The sequence below is a fragment of the Perognathus longimembris genome, chromosome 28, assembly GCF_023159225.1.
Source record: "Perognathus longimembris pacificus isolate PPM17 chromosome 28, ASM2315922v1, whole genome shotgun sequence".
NCBI lineage: Eukaryota > Metazoa > Chordata > Mammalia > Rodentia > Heteromyidae > Perognathus > Perognathus longimembris.
The window spans coordinates 30791306-30817370 of NC_063188.1; the positions used below are offsets into that span (position 1 = coordinate 30791306).

General features: G+C 36.2%; 1 protein-coding gene across 1 annotated transcript in view; it reads left to right on the forward strand.

Moving 5' to 3' along the window:
• Positions 1-11387, forward strand: part of Trpc5 (transient receptor potential cation channel subfamily C member 5) — a 139263-nt gene extending 127876 nt beyond the window's left edge. Inside the window, exons 7-10 of the mRNA XM_048336121.1 lie at positions 6376-6579; positions 6820-6861; positions 9762-9851; positions 10600-11387. Of these exons, the coding sequence (XP_048192078.1) occupies positions 6376-6579; positions 6820-6861; positions 9762-9851; positions 10600-11298 (1035 nt within the window). The 3' untranslated portion in view covers positions 11299-11387. The remainder of the gene's footprint in view (positions 1-6375; positions 6580-6819; positions 6862-9761; positions 9852-10599) is intronic.
• The last annotated feature ends 14678 nt before the right edge of the window (positions 11388-26065 follow it).

Genomic DNA, 26065 nt, shown 5'->3' on the forward strand with positions numbered 1-26065 from the left:
TTGGGTAAATGAACAAATTAGTGATTTTTTCTTACAGTTTTATTTTTTTGAATAATTACTTATTTATTGTCAAAGTGATGTACAGAGGGGTTACAGTTTCATACATAAGGCAGTGGGTACATTTCTTGTACTGTTTGTTACCTCCTCCCTCATTCCCCCCTCCTTCTTTCCCTCTCCCCCCATGAGTTGTTCAGTTGGTTTATACCAAATGGTTTTGCAAGTATTGCTTTTGGAGTCGTTTGTCTTTTTATCCTTTGTCTCTCGATTTTCATATTCCCTTTCCCTTCCCTAGTTCTAATACCAGTATGTACAGTATCCAGGGTACTCAGATGAGATACAGTGATAGCACGGGGACAACCACAGGAAGGGGATATAAGAGTATCATCAAGAAAAGCAGTTACGGTTTCACGTGGCATGTTGAAAGTAATTACAAAAAAATGCTGATTAGATCATTTGACTTCTCAACCTTTCTACTATTCATGACTTTGTTTACTGTTGCCTCTTTCTAAAAAGTCCGTTCCCTCCATTTCTGCCTATTCATACCCTGCCAGTCTCTCAAGATCCAGCCCAAATAGGACTTCTGTGTAATGTTTTCTTCTTCTTACATGCAAATAGCTCAGATAATTTTTTAAACAATGAGGCAGATACTAATTGGTGTCAGCAGTGAAGTGAGAGGATGAGAGAGTTAGAATAGAGCAGGAGAATGGGTATAAGGTTTGTCCTGAGGTTTGGCACCTAAGTTTGTGCATTGGATCTGACATTGTTACAACACGTGCAAAATGAGCAAACAGCAAAAAAATTACCACACACCAAGTCCTCAAATGATCAGAGCAGTAACTCCAACCACCTAGCAACCATAACTGAGGAGGATTATCATGTGTTCCATACTGAAGGATGAGTTCAGTGGGAAAGCTACATAATGGCTACTTTCTATTATACAGGTTATATATGTTGAGTATGGAGGAGTATCTGCCACATCAACTAAAGGGGCTCTTGCAGTTTGGGAAGGATTAGATGGAATGTGAGACATAAGTACTAGAACACAAAGAAAGGTTGGTTTGCGGCCATGGGTACACAATGAGTTAAAGCTGGAGAATGAATTCTCCTTTTTAGCTTAGATCAGTCACTACCAAAGCTCTCTACTACACATGTCCTATCAAATTGATTTCCAGTAGATGCCAGAATGACTAGAACGGGAGATGCTAACTACCTAGAAAACCTAGAAAGGAGATAAGGAATCTTGTTCGGGGATAGAAAATCAGCTCATTCTTAGACTACTCAAAATGAACTCCAAAGATGTCCTGTATGTAGTTATTTCTATTTTCTTTCTGTTTTAGTTTTTTGTACCCTTTGTCTTGTTTATAAGCTTATCTGATTAGTGGAAAGGATAGGGAATAACAGGAACAGCAGGACAAAGGATGAACTAAGTCAGGAGCTGGTGGCTCACACCTGTAATCCTAGCTACTCAGGAGGCTGAGATCTGAGGATCGTAGTTCAAAGCCAGCCTGTGCAGGGAAGTCCATGAACCTCTTATCTCCAACCACCAGGAAACTGGAAGTGGCACTGTGGCTCAAGTGATAAAGAGCTAGCCTTGTACTGAAGAGCTGAAGGCCCAGAGTTTAAGCCCCAAAACTGACAAAAAAAAAGATGAACTGATGTAACAATAATAGTCAATTGACACTATGTTGCAAATGAATTATACAGATGGAGGAGGGAGAGGGGAGGGGTAAGCAGAAGAAAATGAGGGAGGGAGTAGCAGTTTTAAGAAGAAATTCACTCATTATCTTACTTTTGTAACTGTAACCTCCCCTCTACTTATCACCTTTACAATTAAAAAAAAAGAAAATGCAATGTATTACTTCTGGTAAGTCCAAGAATCTGCATTTCTGACAATTTCTTCATATGCTTCTGAGACATACTAACATTTGAGAAACATGCTCTGAATTTTATCAGATGAATGCATACTAAATGAGGTAGACTTTTCTTGAAATGTCAATGAAAATGAACTTTCTACTCTATTCAGGCTATGCACATCACAGTAATTTTTGTTGCTTTACCTCCTGAGTAGCTAGGTGCCTCCCCTCAAAAGACAGACAAGTAGAGCTTGTCTTATGAAGTCACTAATTAATGTGAAGGATATAAAAATGTCCCCTACCCAAAATATCCTTCAACCATCCTGTTATAGGGCCCAAGGTTCCTAGGAGCGTCTGTCTCCTTAATGGTTATTATTAGCTCTGCCTGCTCTCACTGAGTTTGTGCCTGCCACTATTCCTTTGAATTATAAAGTTTTCCAATTTACTAAGCAAGATGGTTGCTTGCAGAAGATCTGAGAGAATGCATAAGACTCTGTCAAAAGTCAGTATGAAATTGGACTTGAAGTTTGATTGCAAGGAAAATAACCTTGAGCTTGGGATTGTTGAGAAATGTGAAATTGAACAGACATGTTCATTTGACAGCTATGGCCATGTGCTCAGAATCTGAACAAGTCAGTATTTGAAGGTGTGCTGTACAATTAGAGTATGCTAGACTGGCACAAAAATTTTTTAAAAGCTACAACAAATAAAAGCCCTGCCCTGCTCTATGGAAGCTGACTTCTTCAAAGGTATGCAGCATAGCACATAAAGAACATATTTTAAGATTATGAGTCATTAAGTACACATTATAGTAGCACCAAAGTCATGAAAACTTGGGGAAGTTGGCAAAAGGCAGGACCACATTATTTGTGGCATTCTAGGTTATACCTTCCAGAAACATCCAGTCAGGGACTGATCTGAGAAAAGTTTTGAAAGTGATAGTGAGATAGAGAATAGGAGTCTACATCATCAGACACTGGAAATAAACAAAGGAAGAGTCTGTGTCAGATTGATCTATCATGTAAAGTGAAAGGTTAGTTCTAGCAAACAAAGGGAGACCTCTTTCGCATTATATATTTAGGGAATATGTAGATAATATGTAGAATATGTAGATAATATGTAGATAAATGTGATTATAAAAAGCCATGTCAAGATGTCTGCAATTCCATTTAGATCAAGTGTTGGAAAGATTCAGGTTCTTCTTTGTGGTTTTCCCACCATCGCCAATGAACAGTCATCTTTCTGTATTCAAAAAAGATGAATGTTGGGCAGATACTCAGCACAGAAATAAAAACCTAAAGGGTTATCTATATAATGAAGGGATGACATACTAAATGAAGAGAAAAAGACTGTTAGTGGGATGAATTGCAACCTGAGGTCACCTGAACACTAGGGGAATGGAATGATGGCAAGTTCAATCCAAGAACTCTTTTCAAAATACTTAGCAAAAATTATAAGAAGCTCTAGGAAGCCTTCTAAATGGAAAAAACAAAGTTTCCTATGGTTTATGATGTATTCCACCTCATGTTTCTGTTCATTGTCAAAATCAAACACATTTCTCCCAGACCTTTAGAAAATTATTTTTAAAGGATATAGTAGCTGATATTTAAAACACATGTACTCAAAAGGTTGAGATAAGAGAGTAATGAGTTCATGGCCTGGATAGGCTACATAGTGAGACTCTGTTTCAAACACATAACTAAAACAAATATACATACAATTTTAAAAACTAAACTCATATAAGTACTAATAATAGATTGTTTACAGATATAAAGCTATCCATCCAAGTATATTAGAAAATAAATGTTCACAGGAGCTGTTCCTTTTGGAACATGTTGAGATAGATTTTTGGGACTGTACGTGCAACTCAGTTCATGTTATGAAATACCTAGTGAATGCCCACTTTGTTTCAAGAACTATGTTGGAGAACACAAATGTATTTCTGAGGATGACAGATTGGCTGTTATGGACTATTCAAAAATAAAAATGGGAATGTAAGGTTTGTTCCTGGAATTGTAGGCTCAGAATAACAAAAAGACCTAACAATTATGGACCTCTTATCAAGGCAGTAGCTGAGGAATTTTACATTTACTTTTACAACCGTGTGGCTTAGTAGATATTTATGCACATTTTATAGTTTAGAGCCATAAATCAAAAATATTTAAATTTATTGGACTGAAGTCACACAGATAATAAAAAAAAAACCCACAGTTTTATTCCAAACACTGGTTTGACTCCAAAACGCCTACCCATTTGACAATGTCATGATGCCTCTCAATTTTGTCCTGCTACCACCTCTCCCTCTCTACATCCTACATTGCATATACCAACATCCTGTCCTACAGCAGTTCTTCAGGATAGTGGTAGTTATCATAGCCATAATGTGTGTACATGTGTGTAATTTATATGTTTAAGTTATGCAAATTAAGGTTATAATGGACATTCAGACATTTTGCTGGAATGTGTACTGATGAATTTAGAAAAACAAAATTTATGCCTCTTCTTATGTATTTGGCAATCTATATCTAATTTTCATAAGTTTAAATAGTGCAAAGGATGTAATTTCCAAAATATGGTAGACTGACATTTAAAATAAAACTATCCAGTTATTCATTCAAATGTATCTAGTGGAATCTTAATGCCATAATGATTTGTTACTCATAATTAACCATATGTTTAAAAAATAAATGACTACAGTCTTCTTTAAAAGCAAAAAGCTCCGTTGTTCCATTATCTCTTGAATTATTTCCATTATAAATCCTCAGAAGGCTCTATCCTAATGTTATGTAATTCTTGAATTTCAAGTTTTTTGTTGTTTTTCAATACCCTTTCATATTTCTTAATAACAAAAGATAAAATTTAATTTTATTCCATGTATCTACAATGTTAATATTATTCTTCTGAATTTACTTAGCATTCAATTATCAGTACTTTCAAACTGCTCAAAAGAACACAAATATAAAGTTTGATAAGCATTAGACATAAAAGCTAAATACATTTCTTAAAGATTTAACACAACGAATATCAAGAAACCTGTAACTTGTCTTAACTGAGGGGGGAGGGACTAAAAAGAGTGGGGTGGGAAAATGGAAAGAAATGGTGAGCAAATATTGTCCTAACAAGGTACATATTTGAAAATGGAACTAGGGTTGTGAGACAAGTAGAGATGGGATAGATGGAAGGAGGGAGAATGATGGAAGGGGTGACTGATCAAAATATGTTGTACACATATATGGGCATACTAAATTGAAACCCCTCTCTACAACTATTTGAAGATAATAAAAAGGGAGAAAGATGTGAATGGGCCTTTTTCCCAATAGTTACTGTATCTATGGAAAAATATTGAGTAATATTCAGAAATGGGATTCAGCAGCAATTATTTTAATTTCCATTCTTATAAAAGTGCTACAGAATGTTTATATCAATAATTTTAAAGGAATGGATAGGGTTTTATAGTGCCATTGTCATTCAAATATTTGAACTGGGAATCATGTGTCAAATAATCACAAAATGAATTTTCATTAAAATAAGACTTTTAGTACTGGTATTTGAAAAACAAGTAAATGAAACAACAACCACTGCATCAAGACAGTCACTGGATAGGAGCTTCCCCAAAACCCATCTCTAGATGACTGGCCCATTTGACCTGGGAAAGTCTGAGTAAAATTAGCCAAACTCAAACTTAAAGGCTTCTATGGCACGGTTATATTTATGTGGCATTTTGGGAAACGCTAAGTATAGTAACAGAGAAGAGCATAGAAGTTGCCAAGGACTAGGAGTAACCAAGAATTTGGTTAACAAAGGGGCAAGAGTAGAGAATTTTGGAGAATGTAGAAACAGTTGTATATTCTGATTCTGGCAGTGATTACAACAATCTATAAAGACCCTAAAAGTTCTAGAAGCATATAACCATGTAGGTGTGACTAATTCACATAGTGTATATATTACTTGTTGCTAAAACACTTAAAATAGGTAAATTTTATTATGTTTTTGAGTTTTAGAAATTTATTGGAGACAGTTTCCTATGTAGCCCCATACTGTCCTGGAACTCATTGTCCTGTCTTTTTCTCCGTTGTTTTTTTGTTTTTTGTTTTTTTTTGGCCAGTCCTGGGCCTTGGACTCAGGGCCTGAGCACTGTCCCTGGCTTCCTTTTGCTCAAGGCTAGCACTCTGCCACTTGAGCCACAGCGCCACTTCTGGCCGTTTTCTGTATATGTGGTGCTGGGGAATCGAACCCAGGGCCTCATGTATACGAGGCAAGCTCTCTTGCCACTAGGCCATATCCCCAGCCCAACCTTCGTTGTTTTTGTTTGTTTGCTTGTTTTGTTTTCTTTTGTTGGATTACATCACCTTACTCAGCCATGATACAATATATTTCCAGAAGTAGGATTCCAGGTATAGTAATTTGAATTTATATAGCCACTAATGGTTTGACCTCTGCAGAATCAAAGAGGAGGTTTAGAATGAGACATAGGTGCACTTTGAATTTTCCAGTCTCTAAACAAAACCTCTGTCTTTCATAGGATCATGCTGATATTGAATGGAAGTTTGCAAGAACGAAGCTCTGGATGAGTTATTTTGATGAAGGTGGTACTTTACCACCCCCTTTCAACATCATCCCCAGTCCCAAATCATTTCTGTATCTTGGTAGCTGGTTCAACAATACTTTCTGCCCCAAAAGAGATCCTGATGGTAGACGGAGAAGGCACAACTTGAGAAGCTTCACGGTAAGCCTTTTAAAAACTTTCTTCTTAAATAAAACTGTTTTCTTCCCTTTCCTCCTTTCTAACAGTCCCTATCTAATTACACAACATCATTACAACCCACTTATGCTTTGGGGATTTATCAGGCAAGAGCTCTTCACATCATTCTCCTGTCCTAATATTTGAAAATATATTGGGATGGGTGGGTAGATTAAAGTGCAAGTAGACTGTTGATGTAACCTCTCTATCCATTCTCAATTACAGGAGCGACATGCTGACAGCCTGATACAAAATCAACATTATCAGGTAAAGCTTTCTCACAAGACTAGGTGCAAGAGTTTTCGGCCACTTATGTGAAATGGAAGCAAACGCTACTCTGGCTCTGTGTAAATTTAACCAGAATAGGAGACGGAAGCAATTTCTAAGTAGAATTACCAAGCTGTATCGCATTTTCCCAGCTGGATCAGCAATATTCATAATTTGGAAAGCTATCCTGTTTTAGATTAAAATAGGGTATGTGGTTGGACAGTCAGTCAACAACTATTTATCACATACTGTACATCAGGCACTAAAATAGACATTAGAGAAGTCACTGCGAACAATCACTGTGAACAAGACACAATGTCTTCCCTTATGAAGATTACTATCAAGCCATTTGAATGATTAAAATTAAGTGATTCCAAGTGTAAAACCTGCTGTGAACAAAACAAGACAGGGTAAGGGGAATATATATTACAATAGGAATATATAACAGGAAGATAACTTCAATGAAGTAAAAGTTTTATATTAGGAACTTAGTTCTTCCTAAATGACAAGACTTTAATCAAACAAATAGATAAGCATTTCTGTCCCAGCAGCCAGAAGATAACCAAACATCTAAATATGTGACTCATCTCGAGACCAACCCTTGCCAATTACAAATAAGAGCCAATAATCTCTCACCTTCCTGATCAAAAGAAATCCAAAGCAGAAAAATGTTCTTCCAGGCTTAAAGAAATTCAACTTTACTCTACAGGTGATGTCCCTAATTTTGTTCCTCTTACGCCATAACTAACAAAGAGAAATAAAATACAGTATTTGATAAGTATCCCTTCTCTTGCTACTCCTTCTAATTCTTATTTACACAATTATTAATCTCAAACAAGATTCATGGCTTTCAATTTCTGCTTCATATTCCTCACAAACATATGCCTGCTGAGCATCTCAATGACATCTTTTTTTTTTTTTTTTTTTTTTTTTTTTTGCCAGTCCTGGGCCTTGGACTCAGGGCCTGAGCACTGTCCCTGGCTTCTTTTTGCTCAAGGCTAGCACTCTGCCACTTGAGCCACAGCGCCACTTCTGGCCATTTTCTGTATATGTGGTGCTGGGGAATCGAACCCAGGGCCTCATGTATATGAGGCAGGCACTCTTGCCACTAGGCCATATCCCCAGCCCCTCAATGACATCTTTAAGGACAAATGCCACATGTTTTCTCTCATATGTGGATGCTAGACTTAAAAGGTAAACATATACATACACAGGATCATGCATGTATAACATACATATATGTATGTGTGTATATATGTGTATAGGTATATATGTGTGTGTATATTTACATACACATATGTATATACACACATAAACTTGATTGTAATTATGTGACTGTTTGAAGGGATTAAAAGAGGTAAGAGAATGTTAGAGGATGAACCGTGAAGCATATTTCCTCTGTGAATGAAGATGACAAAGGAAACTTGCTGAAAGCTACTGAATATTATGGGGTAGTAGGAATGGGGAAAGTGAGAAGGACTGAGGAAGTCAATCTCTATAAGGTATTGTGCGTGCATGTGTGAAATAGCATGTTGAAATCCCTTGAACAATTATCATGCACAAAAAAATCCATATGACAGGAATGTAAAACAGACTCTGTCCAGTGTGTATCCTAGGGGGAGGGAGGCAGGCAAATGGAAAGGGCAAAGAATATGGTCAAATACTTTATGTAGTCATGTGAAAAATGGAACAGTAGAGCTTGTTGAAATTGGTTAGGCAAAAGGGAAGAAGGATGAGGGACAGTGATAGAGAAGGTAAATCTGAAAAAGGTACATTGAATTCATATATGAACATATCAAAATAAAACCCTCTGTACTACTAATATATACTAATAAAATGTGTGAAAAAGTATAATTAATAAATATAACATTGCTTATTATTACTATAGGCATTGAGATCAGCTTAAAGCAGAACTGGAACCTAAGTTTTACATTTATTAGTTGTGTAACCTTGAAAGAGTCATTCAACATTACTGAGCCTTAGCTTCCTCATCTGTAAATGAGGAAATAGTAAAACTTGATTAATAGAATTGTCAAGAGTGATGTGGTACATGTGTTACCTAGCATAGTGCCGGACACCTTTACAGTATGTGGGAGCTATTGTCACACCATCACTAACACAAATCAGAGTGAGCATGCATATGCTATTCCCCTAGAGGCTAAGTAAAAATAATATAAGAGTGTAGGCTGGTGTGGTGACACATGCCTTTGATATGTCTCATCTAAGGAGGCAGAGATGATGAAGATTGTGAGTTGAGGACACACTGGGGGAGAAGGGGGTTATTGAGATTTTTCCAATTCAAGTGTGGTGGTTTATGCTTGTAATCCCAGCTATTCATTAACAGGAGCATCACACCCTGAGTCTGACTCATATACAAAAATTAACTAAAGCAAAAATTCCAAGCTAGGGACATGCCTCAAGTGAGAGAATATCTTACTAGCAAATACAAGTTCCTGAGTTCAACTCCAGAACCATGCCACACACAAAAATGTTAAAATGTCTTGACTTTGTGATTGTGGATTTAATCAAAAGGAAAAGCTCTCACCTTAATAGCACTAATGTTTGATGTAGCCTGAAGAGAAAGAATATTTACAATGGCCAGTCAGTCAATACTTAGTACATTCTTGGTCTGTAAAGTGGAATATATGTTTCTCTTGTTCTTGGATGGAAATTAATTTCACTTGAATCTGATTTGACTGTCACATTCTACCACCAAATTCAGATGCAATAACTTATTTAACCAGTGGACTTAATACTTACTATAGACAACAACTGGAGAGGACTTTGTATTGCACAGATGGTCTGAGAATGTTTTATTTCCTATGTAGGTTGATTATTTCCCTGACAGCTTGAGAAGGAAACTGAATGCCTCTTTATGATTTTTTTTCCTGTAATTCTAGGAAGTTATCAGGAATTTAGTGAAAAGATATGTGGCTGCCATGATAAGAAATTCCAAAACAAATGAGGGGTTAACAGAAGAAAATTTTAAGGTAATTTAATTATGATGTCCTTTGATATTTCTCAGTAATGCTGGGGATTGAACCACTGCCCGAAACATGTTAGACAAGTGCAATAGCACTGAGTTACACTCTAGCCCTAACTTCTCATTTATTAAGTAGAATTTATGTTTTGCACTGTTTACGATTTCTGTCCATGGAATTTTACCTATCCATAATATCCTTAATCCAGTAGATTGCCTATATTTTACCAATATTTGTTACTCACCAATTCGTTTTATGAACCAAAGACTTGTCCACTACATTCCTCTACTTTTCTGGTTATTTCTCTCAGTGTGAGAATCACAAGCTTTAAATGACACAACAAGTGTCACGGTGATGGGTGAGATGGAAAAATGGCTGCAGACTTAAAGGCCTTCTTCTTAAGAGACATAAGGTGAAGGTAAAAAACAAATCCTAACTGTTCTTATATTGAAAGTCTTAACAAACTCTACCATTAGATATTAAAATGTTCATACAGTTTTATGAACTAATATGAGGTATTCTGAACTAGTCAGAGCTAATAAACATAAACCTAAAACAGTTATTCTCAACCAGGAGTAAGTTTGTCTCCAGGGCACATATGGCAGTGTGGTAATACATTGGGTTATTAGAGCAGCCTCCAGTAGATAGAGGTTGTGGTTTGCTACCAGGCTAAACTCAGAATATTCCTAAGAGTATCCAATGTGCCATCTTTGAACTGAAGACCAAGCTTCCTAATCTGTTTCCTCTCTTCTCCTAGGAATTAAAGCAAGACATCTCCAGCTTTCGATATGAAGTGCTTGATCTCTTAGGAAATAGAAAGCCCCCAAAGAGAAGTTTTTCCACTAGCAGCGCTGAACTCTCTCAGAGGGACGATACCAATGATGGCAGTGGTGGGGCCCGGGCCAAATCCAAGAGTGTCTCTTTTAATATAGGCTGCAAAAAGAAGGCCTGTCATGGTCATGGGACCCCTCTCATCAGAACCATGCCAAGAGCCAGCAGTGCCCAAGGAAAGTCAAAAGTGGAGTCATCAAGCAAACGCTCCTTCATGGGTCCTTCTTTCAAGAAACTGGGTCTCTTATTCTCCAAGTTTAATGGTCATTCGTCTGAACCCAGTTCAGAGCCAATGTACACAATTTCTGATGGACTCGTTCAGCAGCACTATATGTGGCAGGACATCAGATATTCTCAAATGGAGAAAGGGAAAGCAGAGGCCTGTTCTCAAAGTGAAATTAACCTCAGTGAGGTAGAATTAGCTGAAGTTCGGGGCGCTGCTCAGAGCAGTGAATGCCCTCTAGCTTGTTCCAGCTCTCTTCACTGTGCATCCAGCATCTGCTCCTCAAATTCTAAACTTTTAGACTCCTCTGAGGATGTATTTGAAACTTGGGGAGAGGCTTGTGACTTGCTCATGCACAAATGGGGTGACGGACAGGAAGAACAAGTTACAACTCGGCTCTAAGTCCCTATCACCTGTTCTGGAACTCAAGACTAAATTTGTAATTTCCTTGTTGTCAGAGGTGACAGAATGATTCCCTCACTGCCCCTAGAAAGGAGAGTGAAACTCCTAAAATTTCCCCCACATTTTATAGCCACATTCTCCATTTGTGTTCTTGTTTTAATATTATTACTATTGTTTGCCTTTTTATATGTATAGACACTAAATCCATCCCACAGATGTCTTGAAGGGGTCTTGCCCCTAATCAGCTGAGGTACAGTTGGGTGCTTAGCCCTTTCACTTTGCTTTGCTTACCTTTGATTCCTTGAAGCTCCAGGTGCCACTTTGTTACTGTTGCTACCATACAGATTCCTGAACTCTCACAGGATCTCACGCCATCTCCCCAGTGGGTTGAGGGATGTGCTCAGCACTCCCCACTAGCTAGCAGATATGGCAAATCAATCTGCCTATCTTTGTTGCCATTCAGTGCTACATGCTGCCTATGCTGGTTCAATAAACAGCATCAAAGGGAGGCTGAATAGACTCCAAAGAATTGTCACCTGTGGCTTCTAGGTAGTAGGCCTTTCTGTTTTGTTTTTAAACACTACTCTTATTGTAGGCACTGTTAAGCTTTTTGTTTCCTTAAGGATGTGTTGTTAATGTGTGCCAATGGGATAGTACTCTAGCATCTATGTCAGATCTAAAAAGTTAAGTGAGTCCCTTTCCTATGTGTATGTATTTCAGTTAACGGATTACATTTTAAAATTTGATAGCATCAAAATTAGTTTTTAGGAGGTATACTTTTTCAGAACTTCTACTGTATTCTAATCAATAGTGACGACATCTCATACATTGGCAAGAAAAAGTAAGTAGCTGGCATACTTGTGCCGGCTTACCTACGCTGGCAGTTTTAGTCATCATTGCTATCAATGTGTTTCTATAAGGAAAGCCTGGATTTGACATGTTTTAATGACAAAAAATGACATTTTGCCAGATTAATTACTTTCTGGGAAAAACAACAAAACAATTTTAGGTTTAGGCACCTTAATTCAAGTTGCAGATCTATTATTCAGTAGAATCACATACATAAACTTCTGTTACATATATAACAAGCCCTAGCAGATCCATGAAACTGTATATGGGACACAAGGTCTACTGGCTTCAAGAAAAGCATCATTTACACATCCAAACTAATTATTCCCACATTATAAGAATACTTTGTCTGAATATGAAGGCACAAATTTTAAAAGAAATTTATAATGTTTCTGGTAATTACATTACACATGGTAACAACCAAGCAATACCTGCTGAAAAAGTTTTTTTAACCACTATTAGCACAAAGACTTCCTTAATGTAGAATCTAATATTATCTGAAATATCCATAAGTTTGGCTCTTGGAGAATAACAATATATTGTCTAGAAAAGTGAGGAGTGAAGATGAAGAAAGCTATGTGTCACCTTGTTCTTTTAAATGTAACACTAGGAAGCCTTCTAAATTCTTGACCGCTTGTTGTGCTAGTAAATTGGGAGGGATTTTTCAAGCAATGCAAATATGTCTCTGCAGAACCTCTAACAGTGTACTCTTATTTGAATTGACTCCATCTCTATTCCTAGTACTGGTGGATGATGATCAAAGTGTTCCTCATAGAGAAGAGGTAAATCAGGGGAGGAACAGGAGGAAGTGAAGGTCTTAAAAAAACACAAATATCAGATCCAGGAAAAAGGAATGAAGAGAATGCTGCATCAAGACCTTCTTGGCAAGTATTTGTCCCAGGATAATTCCTTACTCTTGTCTAAAGTGATCATTTATTCAAATCCACCTTCTCCTTTGCTTCACTAAATGGGACTATCATAAATGGCTCTGACACTAGAACTAATGACTTTCCGTATGGAAGGTTTCTCACTTACATATTCAATTTTCCCAATTGTCAAATTTATTTTTAATAATTATAAAACCAGGATTCCATTCCTAACTCACACTGATGGTACCAAATAAACCAATATATAACCCTATCTCATAAGAAGAAAAACATGTCTTTTTCATAAATCAGTTTTTTAGAAAAGAGCTCCAAAATAGTCTTCTCAGTTATGTCTAGAGAGAAACTGTAAATCACGGTAGCCAATACTTACTACTGAAAGAAACTAGTGTCATATTTCAAGGGAGTACATTCCTTTTCAGAACTTCTTATTTTACTTGGACTTCACAATGTATGTTGAGGCCTCATTTAGATTGGGGGCTAGTTTCCATTTTGATGAAAACATCATCTTCATTAATCCAGTATAAAAAAATGAAGGGAAAAGATGATTGTGTTTACCCTTCTGCACTCCTGATCAGTGATTATTTAAAGACATATTTCAAGGCTGAGGGTATAGCAGAATACCTGCCTACTAGCATGAGACTCTGGGTTCTATAACTAGTACTACACATACAACAAAAAAGTATTATATGTAGGCCATATCAAAATGTTTTAATAGGTCCTCTGATTCCAGAGAAGATATAACAACTTAATAGTAACCCTGTAAACAAAAAGAGCATTAAAAGAGCACCTTAGCTGGGTACCCATTGGCTCGTGCCTATAATCCTAGCTACTCAGGAGGGTGAGATATGAAGAATGTAGTTTGAAGCCAGCTCAAGCAGCAAAGTCTGTAAGAGTCTTATCTCCAGTTACCACCAAAAAACCAGAAGTGGAACTGTGGCTCAAGTGGTAGAGCACTAGCCTTGAGCACAAAAGCTCAGAGATAATGCCCAAGCCCCAAGTTAAAGCCACAGGACTGGAACATAGAAAAAGAGAGATTCAGAGTATTAACTTGACTACAGTTTCATATTTTACTAGTAGAAAGAATAAGAGGGAAGGAGGTTTCCAAAGAAGGTCACAGAGCTGATCAATGAACCCAAGTATTCTGTATCACAGAAACAAAGTGTTACCAATCAAGCTTACATGTTATATATAAAAATGTACAAATAAAATAGCCACTATACAGATACCCATTTTCTTATAATGCTGTCATTACAAAAGTTTATACCAACATATTTAAAGATGAAATAAAAATGTAAAGTAAAAAATATCATAAAAAAGATTTACTAATCACAAACAATAACCATGTCATCATTCACAGTTGGCTTTCTTGTAACTTCTGAACACTAGATTCAATTGTGTGGTCACAAAATTGTGTTGTTAAAGTATCGCCTACACTTTAAGTCCAGTGAAATGCTAAGACAGAGGAATGATTGTAAAGTCAAAATAATTGATTGTGGAAGATGCAAATTTTTACATGGATATAAATGGCCCAAGCTAGTCAAGTATAGTAGCACATAACCTACCCACTCCCCCCGCCCAGCAGTATGAGAAGATTGAGGCAGGAGGATTAAGAGGACAGCCTGTAATACATAGCGTCATTTTGTGTGAAAAATGTTTTAAGTAATACTTCTGCCTTTAAGAAAAATTTCCAGTTCTGACATAATCATTTTCCATTTTACTGTGGCCTAATTTAGACTCTGTGAGCTAAATCTAAAACATCTACGCATCTATCTGCAATTTGATTAAAGAACTTAAAAAAATTACAGCCTCCAACTTTTCTTTTTTGGCAGTACTGGGGTGCTTGCCAGGCAGGGGCTCTACTACTTAAGCCACACCCCCTGTCTTGTATTGCTATGGTTAATTTCAAGAGAAGAGTCTCAATTTTTTTGCCTAGGCCATCCTAGACTATGGTTCTTCTACTTATATTTCCCATTACAACTAGGATGACGGGTGTGCAGCACTATCCTCAGCATTTTCAGCTGAATGGAGTCTCACACATATTTTGCCCAGGCTGACATGGAAACACAATCCTCCTGATCTTGGCTTCTTGCATAGCTGGGAAGACAGGCACACGTCACTGTACACCAGCTATTGGTTAAAATAGTGTCTCGTGAACTTTTTGCCCAGGCTGATGTTGAGCCATTACCTTCCTGATCTTCACCTCTGGGGTAACTAGGATTACAGGCATGGGGGCAGCCTTCATCTTTGAATGACTTAATAAACAAATGTGATTTTCCAAATAAGCTTTATAGTTCTTATGGCAATACGAACTTCCTCTGAACACTTCAATGTGAATTTTAGAGAAAAAATAAGAATTGATACCTTAGCCAGGAAATAAAAAACAACCATTTTGTATTTGTGTGGCATTGTGCAGAGAACTCAAGTTGTGTTTTGACTTTGTTTTAGTAGCACAGATCTTGGTTCGTTAAATGATCTGGTAAAAAGCATTTGAATTAAGGCAGAAATCCCCTTTTGTTTAAAAGTACATAAGAGATACTGAGCATATTATTTAGTCATCAACTTTTCAAAAGTATTTGTAAACTTTTATAGACTAGTCAATGTTAATGATGTATTTGTTTAGACCATCCAAATAACCTCTTCAAACCCACATTACAGCTCTCCCTAACTGCAATTCCTGAAAGCTTTGCCTCAAAACTATATATATTATAGATGACACCTTTTGCTTGTTTAATTGCTCCAAATACCCACTTTGCTGGAACAGAATTATCCATTATGAACTGAGTATTCCAATCCAATGTGAGCCCTATTTTAGTATAGAGAAATGCTGTTTCAATTGTATTGCTAATGACCACTTTAAAGGTACCTTTCCCAACATTTGTGCATTTGGCTTGCTTTGCTTTTTGGGAAATGTAACTGAAAACTTTGTATATATGCATACCAAAACAAAAACCATACTAGCATTTGCTTATTTTGGGCTTGATTTTTTTTTTACCTTTTATTAATTGCTACATCATTTTGGAGGGAGAGGAAGGTGAAAAAAACTTCTCAATGGAAAGGTATTTCCTGAGATGTGTTAAGGAACTGCTAAATGAACTGCCACAAGAACATCCTCTATTATACGACACCTGTTATATTGAGAGGTATCAAGATTCAGCCTTTCTAGTTTTAAGAAAAAAAATAAAGCACTTAGGAAGGAAAACTCCTGTAAAATGTACATACTTTCTGGCAGAAAGATACTGAGAATGTGACCTAGAATACTCCCCAGGATGCTGCTTGATGGTCGTAAGAAGGTACTAGTATGTGTCTTCTGAGTTTTTCTTTCCAAAAGTGGAATAATGGAAAACAGAGGAGTTAAGTGTTGGGATGATACAGCTAGCAAAGGCAGGGGGATATAACAACTTTAAGCTTTGTATTTGTGTTATTCCAACTCTAAACTACATTTGTTTTTCAGTTGTTTATTACATCTGAATTGTCCTCTTTCCTTTTGCTATGATTCTAGCCTAGGTGGCTATTTTGGAGATGAAAATTAACTATCTGTCCTGTCCAGATTGGCCATGAACTGCTATCCACTGTGTGTCAACCTCCTGTGTAGGTAGACAGACAGGAGCCACCAGCATCTCTATTTTTTGGTAAAGACATCAATGGTGTCATCTGAGAAACATATACATAAGAATCATAACTATATGTTAAGGATCATATTTAAATTCAAAATTAGGATAAATGCCATTACAGGACAACAGGCTAGTTTTCTTATCTGATATAGAATGTCGTCACATCTCTGTAGAAGCTTCCTATCAACACACCAGTGACAAAACTGTACTTAGAGCTCACAACTTTAGATTGTTGTGATCAACACTTTTCGTCCTAGACCCTCTCCCTAGAGCCTTCTTTGCAACTCCAAAAGACTTGATAGAACCAGAATCAGATGACGGAAGTAGATGAATATTGCTTACAATGAGAAAAGGCATTTTAATGAATTTGCAACCTATCTCCTGCCCTTTGACTTTAGCAAGCTTCACAACTTAACATCCTAGGAGTTGTACCTCAACATACAAATGCATGACATGTACAAACACATACCTGCCCAAGGCACTGCCCCGAAGGGTAGTTGAATAAATAGGTAGCAGAGGTAACATACACTGAAAGTTATCAATCATGCAAGTAAAATTAAGCTGGATTTGCTCATTTTATACCACTTCCCATAAAGTGTAAAGTGGCTGTAGTGGAACAATGGCAGAAGTTAGATGAATTTTCAGATACTATGAAAAATCCCATATTTAGGCCAGGAAATGGTGTTTCCTGCACAAGTTATTTAAAGCATAGCTCTATCACTTTGTGGTCACATCTTTCAAGACTTAAAAAATAGTTTATAAAACAATCAGTTGAAATAACCAATGTAAATGGTTGAATAAAGTGTGACAACTATATTTGGCATGTTTGTGCAGAAGCAGGATTCTCAAGTTGTTTAGCAGGATCACTGAAATCAATGGCACTAAAATGAAAGTTGTGTAACTTCATAGAGACCTCTAAGGCCCAAATGATTAACACATCAATCTGTTGTTTATGTTCATGTTAAAGGAAATCCAATTTTATAAATTACTCTCTTTTAAAATAACTGTTCAAGCCAGGTGCTGGTGGCTCATTCCTCTAATCCTCACTTATATACAGGAGGCTGAGGTCTGAGGATCGTGGTTTGAAGCCAGCCCAGGCAAAAAATCTGTGAAACTCTTATCAAAAAAGATGGAAGTGGAGCTGAAGATCAAGTAGAAGAGTGCTAGCCTTCAGCAAAAAAGCTCAGGGACAGTACCTGGATCTGACTTTAAGCCCCAGGCACGCACACATGCACGCATACGCGCGCGCACAAACACACTTATTCAAATTAGATCTTTAACATAGTAAAGTACAACCTGTTCAAATTACTTCTTTAACATAATAAAAGCCATATGATTTCAGCTTTCAAGTATAAAGACAGATCTTTCCCCAGATAGTACCAGATAAACACACCCTTTTCAAGGGAAAGTACATTGGTGGAACAAACACTTAGAGGTAGTGTTTAGCAAGGCACAAGAGTCTATTTCCTCAAGATTACTTAAAATGAGGTTGATACTGAGGATCAGGTCTTTCTTCCTAGTCGAAACAATGCATGCAATTTGAAGCTACTGGCAAACTTGATAGCAAGAGAGAGAAATACTCTAAAATATAGGCTATGCTTAATTCACTTTCTCAACCTAGTTGGCAGCCTGACACACATCACCACATCAAAAAATATGTCATATTTAAGGCTAAAATTTTATCTCTCCTGAGCTTAATTCATGAAAGGGAAAGTTTCAAATGTGTTTGCGCAAATGGCTTTTTGGCTTAGCAGACTATTTTTAAAGCTAAATTTTCTCTGAGTAACTATTACTTTTGTTTAATTTCTGTAAAAATTGAAAAGTCAACCTTAACTGTGTTAAAAGAATCTTGTACAATAATTTTGTGTATTTTAGCTTCAGTATAAACAAAACTAAAGCATTTGTTTTCTTCTCCCAAAATGTATGGCTACTTAAAAATGCTTTGTTCCTCCCTTTTCCATTGTAATCATTTATAGTTAGCAATTATTAATAAACATTTATGAACAACAATGGATTTCACATAATTTAACCAGCAGAAATAATAACGAGCCTTCAGAATCTAAAAGTTTGAAAAGTGTATGATTGAGAATTGTTTTAATTTCTATCTTTGTGATTAAGTGATGTTATTATTATTACTTAACAATTTATCATTCATAAGGAATTGAGGTGAAGTAAATGGAACAGTACAAGTATAAAACTGTAGTTACAGCCAGGTGCTGGTGGCTCATGCCTATAATCCTAGCTACTAAGGAGGCTGAGATCTGAGGATCAGGGTTTAAAGCTAGCCTGGGATGGAAGTCTGTGAAACTTTATCTCCAAATAACTACCAGAAAACTGGAAGAGGAGCTGTGGCTCAAAGTGCTACAGCACTATCCTTGAGAAGAAAAGCTTACAGACAGTGCCCTCACCTTGAGTTCAAGCCCTACAACAGAACAAAAAAACAAAACTGTAGTGACTCAGAAGGCTGAGATCTGAGGATTGTGGTTCAAAGATGAGCTGGGGCAGTATAATCTCTGAAATGCTTATATCCAATTAAACACCAAAAAGCTTAAGTGGTGGTGTAACTCAAATTGTAGAGCACCAGCCTTGGGTGAGTAAAAGCTTTTGCCCAGGCTCCACCAGCACGCGCGCACACACACACACACACACACACACACACACACACACACACACGAAACATAGCTTATAACACTCAAAAATATGTACAGGCTTGAGCCTAAGAAACAATATTACTGAGTATTATGATGTATTGTGTATGAAAGAAACAATTTGAATATATTCAGTTAGTTGAAATTAATTTGGTCATGATTAGTACAACTTGAACACATTTGAATAATACAATTATCAGTTGATATCAGTTTTACTATTTTAGTAGAATTCTGTGATTACATTCCCTCCGATTCAGATTATAAAGTTTTATTGTATTACATTTGACTAAATTTTTAGGGAGAGCATCATCTAGCATGTCAACACAGCTTAAGTGTAGCTAAATCACTCACCTATGGGTTCCAAACTCATTATTTTCAGAACAAATGAATGTATATAATTTCTATCCTAGTTAGCTAAGGACAGTTCATAAAGCATTCAAATATCTGACAAAGATTGCCAACCAACATTTATAAAGTACTCCTGTAATGCAAATGTAAATGATCTGAATATACTTCTCAAAAGAATATACACATCTAATGAATGAGCATATGAAAAAATGCTTGACATGAAAAAATATAACCAAGGAAATGCAAATTAAAATGACAGTAAACCATCACTTACTACACATTTTCTAGAATGGCTTTGAAAATAAAAGATGACCACCAAATTGACAAAACTGTCATTCGTTGCTGATCAATGTCTAAAATTGCACAGCCTCACTTTAGGATAATGTCCAGTAATTCCTTGTAAAATTAAGTATCTAATTAACTTATGACCTAGTATTTTTATTTCAAGACAAAAACAGTACTCATGAAAAGACCTGAGGAAAAATGTTCATAGACATTTTATTCAGAGCATCTAAAACCTGGAAGCAACCAGGTGTCCATTAACAGAAGAATGGATAAACTGTGGTGTATCTACACAGTGAAATATTACTTGCAAATAAAAAGGAACACTCTATTGACATACACAAATCCTAGATATTATGCTAAAAAGAATTACACAAAAGAACTCATTTTGGTTCACATATGTACACTTTCTAAAAGTTAATCTGTACTGTGGGGGATGAGGGAGAGTATTAATTACTCAGTGAGTGGGATAGAAGCAGGTACTGAGTAGGAAGAATCATGGAAGGATTTTTTTGTGGGGTGGTGATACGGTATCAGTTGAGGGTTTAGTATTCACTGGTATATGGAAACTCATTACATCCAGCACTTAAGGTCTATTCATGAACCTAACCTCCAAGGGAAAAAAATAGAATCTTAAATACAGTCCTCTAGTTAATACTTATGCACGCCAAAAATGTCTAGGGGCAGGCTACATTTAAGTCTCCAATTTCATTTTAAAATTTAGTAAGGATTTACAAAAGAATATGTGAAAAACGAAGTATAGCAAAAATGTGCACTACATAATTTAAAGAGGAAGATATAATATAGAGATGTACACAGTACAACTCTAATTTTTTCTATATTTCTTGCAAATAAAATCTTGGAAAATAAGCAGTGAGTAAGGTGAAAAGAACCAAATTGACAAAACTCAGAACTATACCATGCTTGGTTAGTCCAAGTTATTTTCGCAAAGCAGAAGGAATGAAAGAAAATAAAAACTGTTGAGAGAAATAAAATAACTAATTAAGATGGCTGCATATTAAGGTAGACTTTCACTTTGAGATGGTTAATATACCAAGTAGTAACACTATTTTAACATCTTACTTTAGCATTCTAGTACTAGTGTGAAATTTTCTTCTAGAAATATGCAAATGATTTTTATAGCCTGAACTTATATAATAACTTATATAATAATATAAATAATATAATATAAATATATAATTTATAATATATAATATAATAAAATATATAAATAATATAAATAATATAATTATATATAAAAATAAATAATATAATAATAACTTATATAGCCTATATAATGATGTTTGCAAGAAAGATTTGCTAGTTATGTGAATGGGTTTGCCACCTATAATGTGAGTAAATCAATACTTTAACCAGCAATGTTTGATAAGAACAGACTTTAACATTTTTACTCGTTGACTGGTCTGGATTCATAAGAACAAAATCAGTTTAATATCAGTGTTACTAAAAACACGCTTCCCTTCACAAAAGGTCAACTCAAAAATGGTGATGTTTAGGAAAACATTACTGAAAATAATACCTGAAATGGCTCAATAACCTCAATTAGTTTCAATTGGAAATGAATGAAAACTACAAGTGAAGATTCTTGAAAATTTGTAATTCTCAAGAATATTTTTAAAGAATACCTTTGTAAATTACATAATGTCAATAATCCATTTCCTACAAGAGGAGGAATGGATGTGATAGAAAAAGAGACACTTCAAATTCAAGTATGAAAATAGAATAATGACCCGGGCACCAGTGGCTCACACCTATAATCCTAGCTATTCAGGAGGCTGAGATGTGAGGATCATGCTTCAAAGCCAGCCCAAGCAGAGTATGTCCCGTGAGACGCTTATCTCCAACTAACCACTCAAAAACTCAAAGTGTTTTTTACCCTGTGTACAACTACAAAAGCAATACTTGCAAAACTGTTTGGTATAAGTGAACTGAACACCTCAGGGGGGGGAAAGGTTAAGGGGGAGGGGGGAGGAGGGTATGAGGGACAAGGTAACCAACAGTACAAGAAATGTATCCAATGCCTAACGTATGAAACTGTAACCTCTCTGTACATCAGTTTGATAATAAAAATTTGAAAAAAAAAAAAACCTCAAAGTGGAGCTGTAGCTCAAAGTGGTAGAATTAGCCTTGAGCTAAAGAGCTCAGGGACAGTGCCCAGGCTCTGAGTTCAAGCCCCACAGCTGCCCCCCCCAAACAGAATAATGAAACCCATTAAAACTGGTTTAGAAAGTGTAATAGAACAAGTAAAATTGATTAAACATTATGTATGTATAAAAATACCAGTGAGATTGATTTGTACAATAAATTTTAATGTATTATGTTAAAAATAAATGTAAGACCCCATTTTCTATCTCTAGTAAGGTAGAATGATAAATCTTATGACAACTTACCCAAAATTTTATAAAGGTTTGCTTTTAATTCAAAACAGTACTTTACAAAACTTGAACTCTTACTAACTTTATAAACAAATACTTCTTGTCCAAATGGCCAGAAATCATGGTAGTTTTCTTTTGTCATGAAGAATTTCAAATGCACACAAAAGTAAAGTATATTGGACCTAAACTTCAATTGTTACTTAATAATCAGCGATACACAACTAATCTTTCACCTACAAACTGTTCCCTAGATGAAGCATTCCCAAACAATCTAAGGTAGATTTGCCAAATAGTAGAAAATTACCTGAACTCAAGTGAATCTTTTTTTTAAATTATTTATTTATGTTTGCCAGTCCTGGGCCTTGGACGCAGGGCCTGTGCACTGTCCCTGGCTTCTCTTTGCTCAAGCATAGCACTCTGCCACTTGAGCCACAGTGCCACTTCTGGCTGTTTTCTATATATGTGGTGCTTTGGAATCGAACCCAGGGCTTCATGTATACGAGGCAAGCACTCTTGCCACTAGGCCATATTCCCAGCTGTCAAGTGAATCTTTTTAAAGTTATATTCCTCATGACTAAAAAATATGCTGATAATAAAAATATGGCCTGATAATTGAGGTGGCAGGGGAGGTAAACATGCTAAACCAGGAAGCTTCCACTGAAATTTAATATTCTATGTAGGATGGGAGGAAACCAGGAGATTGTCTTTTGTTACACTGGTCAAATAAATAAATGTTTTTGTTGTTCACAGTGCTAGGCTCTGGGCTCTGGATGCTGTCCCTAAGCTCTTTTACTCAAGGTTAGCATTCTTCGACTTTGAGCCATAGCAGCACTTCCGGTTTTCTACTGGTTAATTGGAGATAACAGTTTCATTGACTTTTCTGCCTGGGCTGGCTACAAACAGCAATCTTCAGATTTTAGCCTTCTGAGTAGCTAGGTTTAGAGGTATGCACCAGCAGCACCCAGCTGTCTCTTATATTTTTAAGCTTGTATTAGATACAGAAATATAATATGATTTTAAGAGGCTTCATGTAAAACAGATTAAATCTATCCCACATGTAATGTCCCACTCTCCCCAATGGATTATTCATAGAGATTTATATCTAAATCATTTTGATGTTTGTTTTTTAAAATCATTTGTTTATATTCTTATTTCCAAAGATAATTAAAAGGTTACACTCTGATTATAGACTCCAAGGAAATGAAAGATGCTTAAAATTTACAAGTTTTGAATTTCAAAAGTAAAATATTCAGTATTTTTCTGTTTTTAATCAAGACAAATTCCATAATTAGTTTTGAGAGAACATATGTACAGCATAAAAATGAATTCTAATTCTTTCTGTGCTATGGAAACTATCCAGATTCTACCTTTGGTATACTAGATCTATATCAGGAAGTAGAGGATGTATAAAACCATGGTGCATTTTTAACTCCTCCCACTAGTTTTAACTAGATGTAATTTGGTTAAGAGTAGAGAAAACTGCGAAAACTGCTGTATTTGTAGCATTAAGAGCAACTAAAGAGGTAATGAATAAAAATACATAAAAAATAACCATTCCCCCATCTCTGATACAGGCTGATTAAAATGTTGGATGTTGTTCTTGTACTTTTTGTTGTTTTGTGCTAGTACTGGAGCATGAACTTAGGGCCTGGGCACTGTTTCTTTGCATTTCTGCTCATGTCTATAGCTGTACCCCACTTGAGTAACAGCTACACTTTGTCTTTCTGGTAGATAACTGAAGAGTCTTATAGACTTTCCTGCTCAGACTGGCTTTGAATCCTGATTCTAAGATCTCAGCCTCCTGATTAGCTAGGGTTACAGGCATGATCTACTGGTGTCCAACATCCTTTGGTTTTTCTTAATTTCCAGAAAAGCCACTTGTTTTTTACGTGGCAGCTGTCTCCATGGATCACTGTAAATTTCTGTAGGTTACTCTTACCTCATCCCATCCAGAGGGCCAGGGATCATTGTTTTATTATTAGATAGTAAACAAAGAGGCTTCTATTTGTATGATTTAAACCATAAATATTGAAGATTTCATTTGACAGCAGTGGTCAATCTACTTATAAACTCTGACTTCAGATTTTAGATAAGGATAATCATGTGATTAAGCTGCATCGACTAGTAATAAAATTTGAAATAAAAGTCAACAACTACCTTCCTTAGAAGACACACTTTTCTCAAACCCAGCCAAATTCCTTACCTTCTACCATATTACTTAGACACCATTTAGTGAGCCAGCAACAATTGAATAGGCAGGAACACACTTGCTTTGAGATATATAAAATTCTACAAATGTTTCTAAGAGTAAAAAGAAAGCTGGGAAGAGAAGGGTGTCAGTGGCTCACTGTAAGAACTAGGTACCCAGGAAGCTGAGATCTGAGGATTGCTGTTTGAAGTGAGCCTGGACAGGAAAGTCTATATAAAACCCTTTTCTCCAGTAACTACCCCTCCAGCAAAGGTTCAAGTAGTAGAGTGCTATTCTTGAACAAAAGGAGCTCAGGACAGAGCCTAGGCTCTGTGTTCAAGCTCCAGGGCTGGCATAAAAACAAAAGTTACAAAGAGATTATTCCAATATTATAACCATAAATAAAACCCTTATATAAAACAAACCATAGACAGGACAAAATGACACCCTAAAAGGTTAGATGAGATATGAAAATATTAGCATACATACCGGGGGAACTTTTTTGGTGGTACTGAAATTTGAACTCAGGTCTCATGCTTGTTAGGCATGTATACTAACATTGAGCCACATTTCCCACCCCTATATACAGTTTGGCTGTTGGAAAGATAAGTGTATTATCATCCATTAAATTTTTCAGATGTCAATTGGTAAATCAAAACATTCTTAAATTCAAAGATATATAAAAAACAACAAATGAGTGAATGATGTGTCTATTATGAATCAAAACTCTAAGTAGTTGGTCTATTTGGGAATCATTACTTTCAATCATGTTGAGGCTAGAGGACTGAATACACAGCACCTGTAAGATGAATTACACTTTATTACTGCCCAAGTACTTCAAGAAATAGGGCTAAAATAGGTCCTTTTGCCTGGGGGGAAAATTACAAAAGTAATAAAACATGGACTGCTTCACAAGTATGAATGACCTTTAAAGAAAATGTCATTCTTAAATAGGTTTTGTGGCAATAAAGTAAAGCCATATAGTTTTGTATTTGTTGACTAGTCCTCAGAAAATAAATAATCAATATATATCTTATGGGATTTTTGTGATAGTTGAAAAGTAAAAGGCAAAAAAGAATGATGAAATATGTTTCACAGGAAGTCACAGGTAAGTCAGGCCTTAAGAGGTTTAAGTTGAATGACAAAATTACAAGATATGAACAACTATTGTAAGTATAACACAATGAGAAAATAAGACTATGCTAAAGTTCCATAAGAAAGTAGTAACATTTTTTGCTAGTCCTGGGGCTTGAACTCAGGGCCTGAGCACTGTTTCTGGGTTCATTTTGCTCAAGGCTAGCACTCTACCACTTGAACCACAGCACCACTTTTGGCTTTTTCTATATATGTGGTGATAAAGAATTGAACCCAGGGCTTCATGTGCCCAAGGCAAGCACTCTTGCCACTAGGCCATATTCCCACCCCATAACATTTTTTTAATTAAAAAAAAAAAAACAGGGCTGGGAATATGGCCTAGTGGCAAGAGTGCTTGCCTCATATACATAAAGCCCTGGGTTTGATTCCCCAGCACCACTTATATAGAAAATGGCCAGAAGTG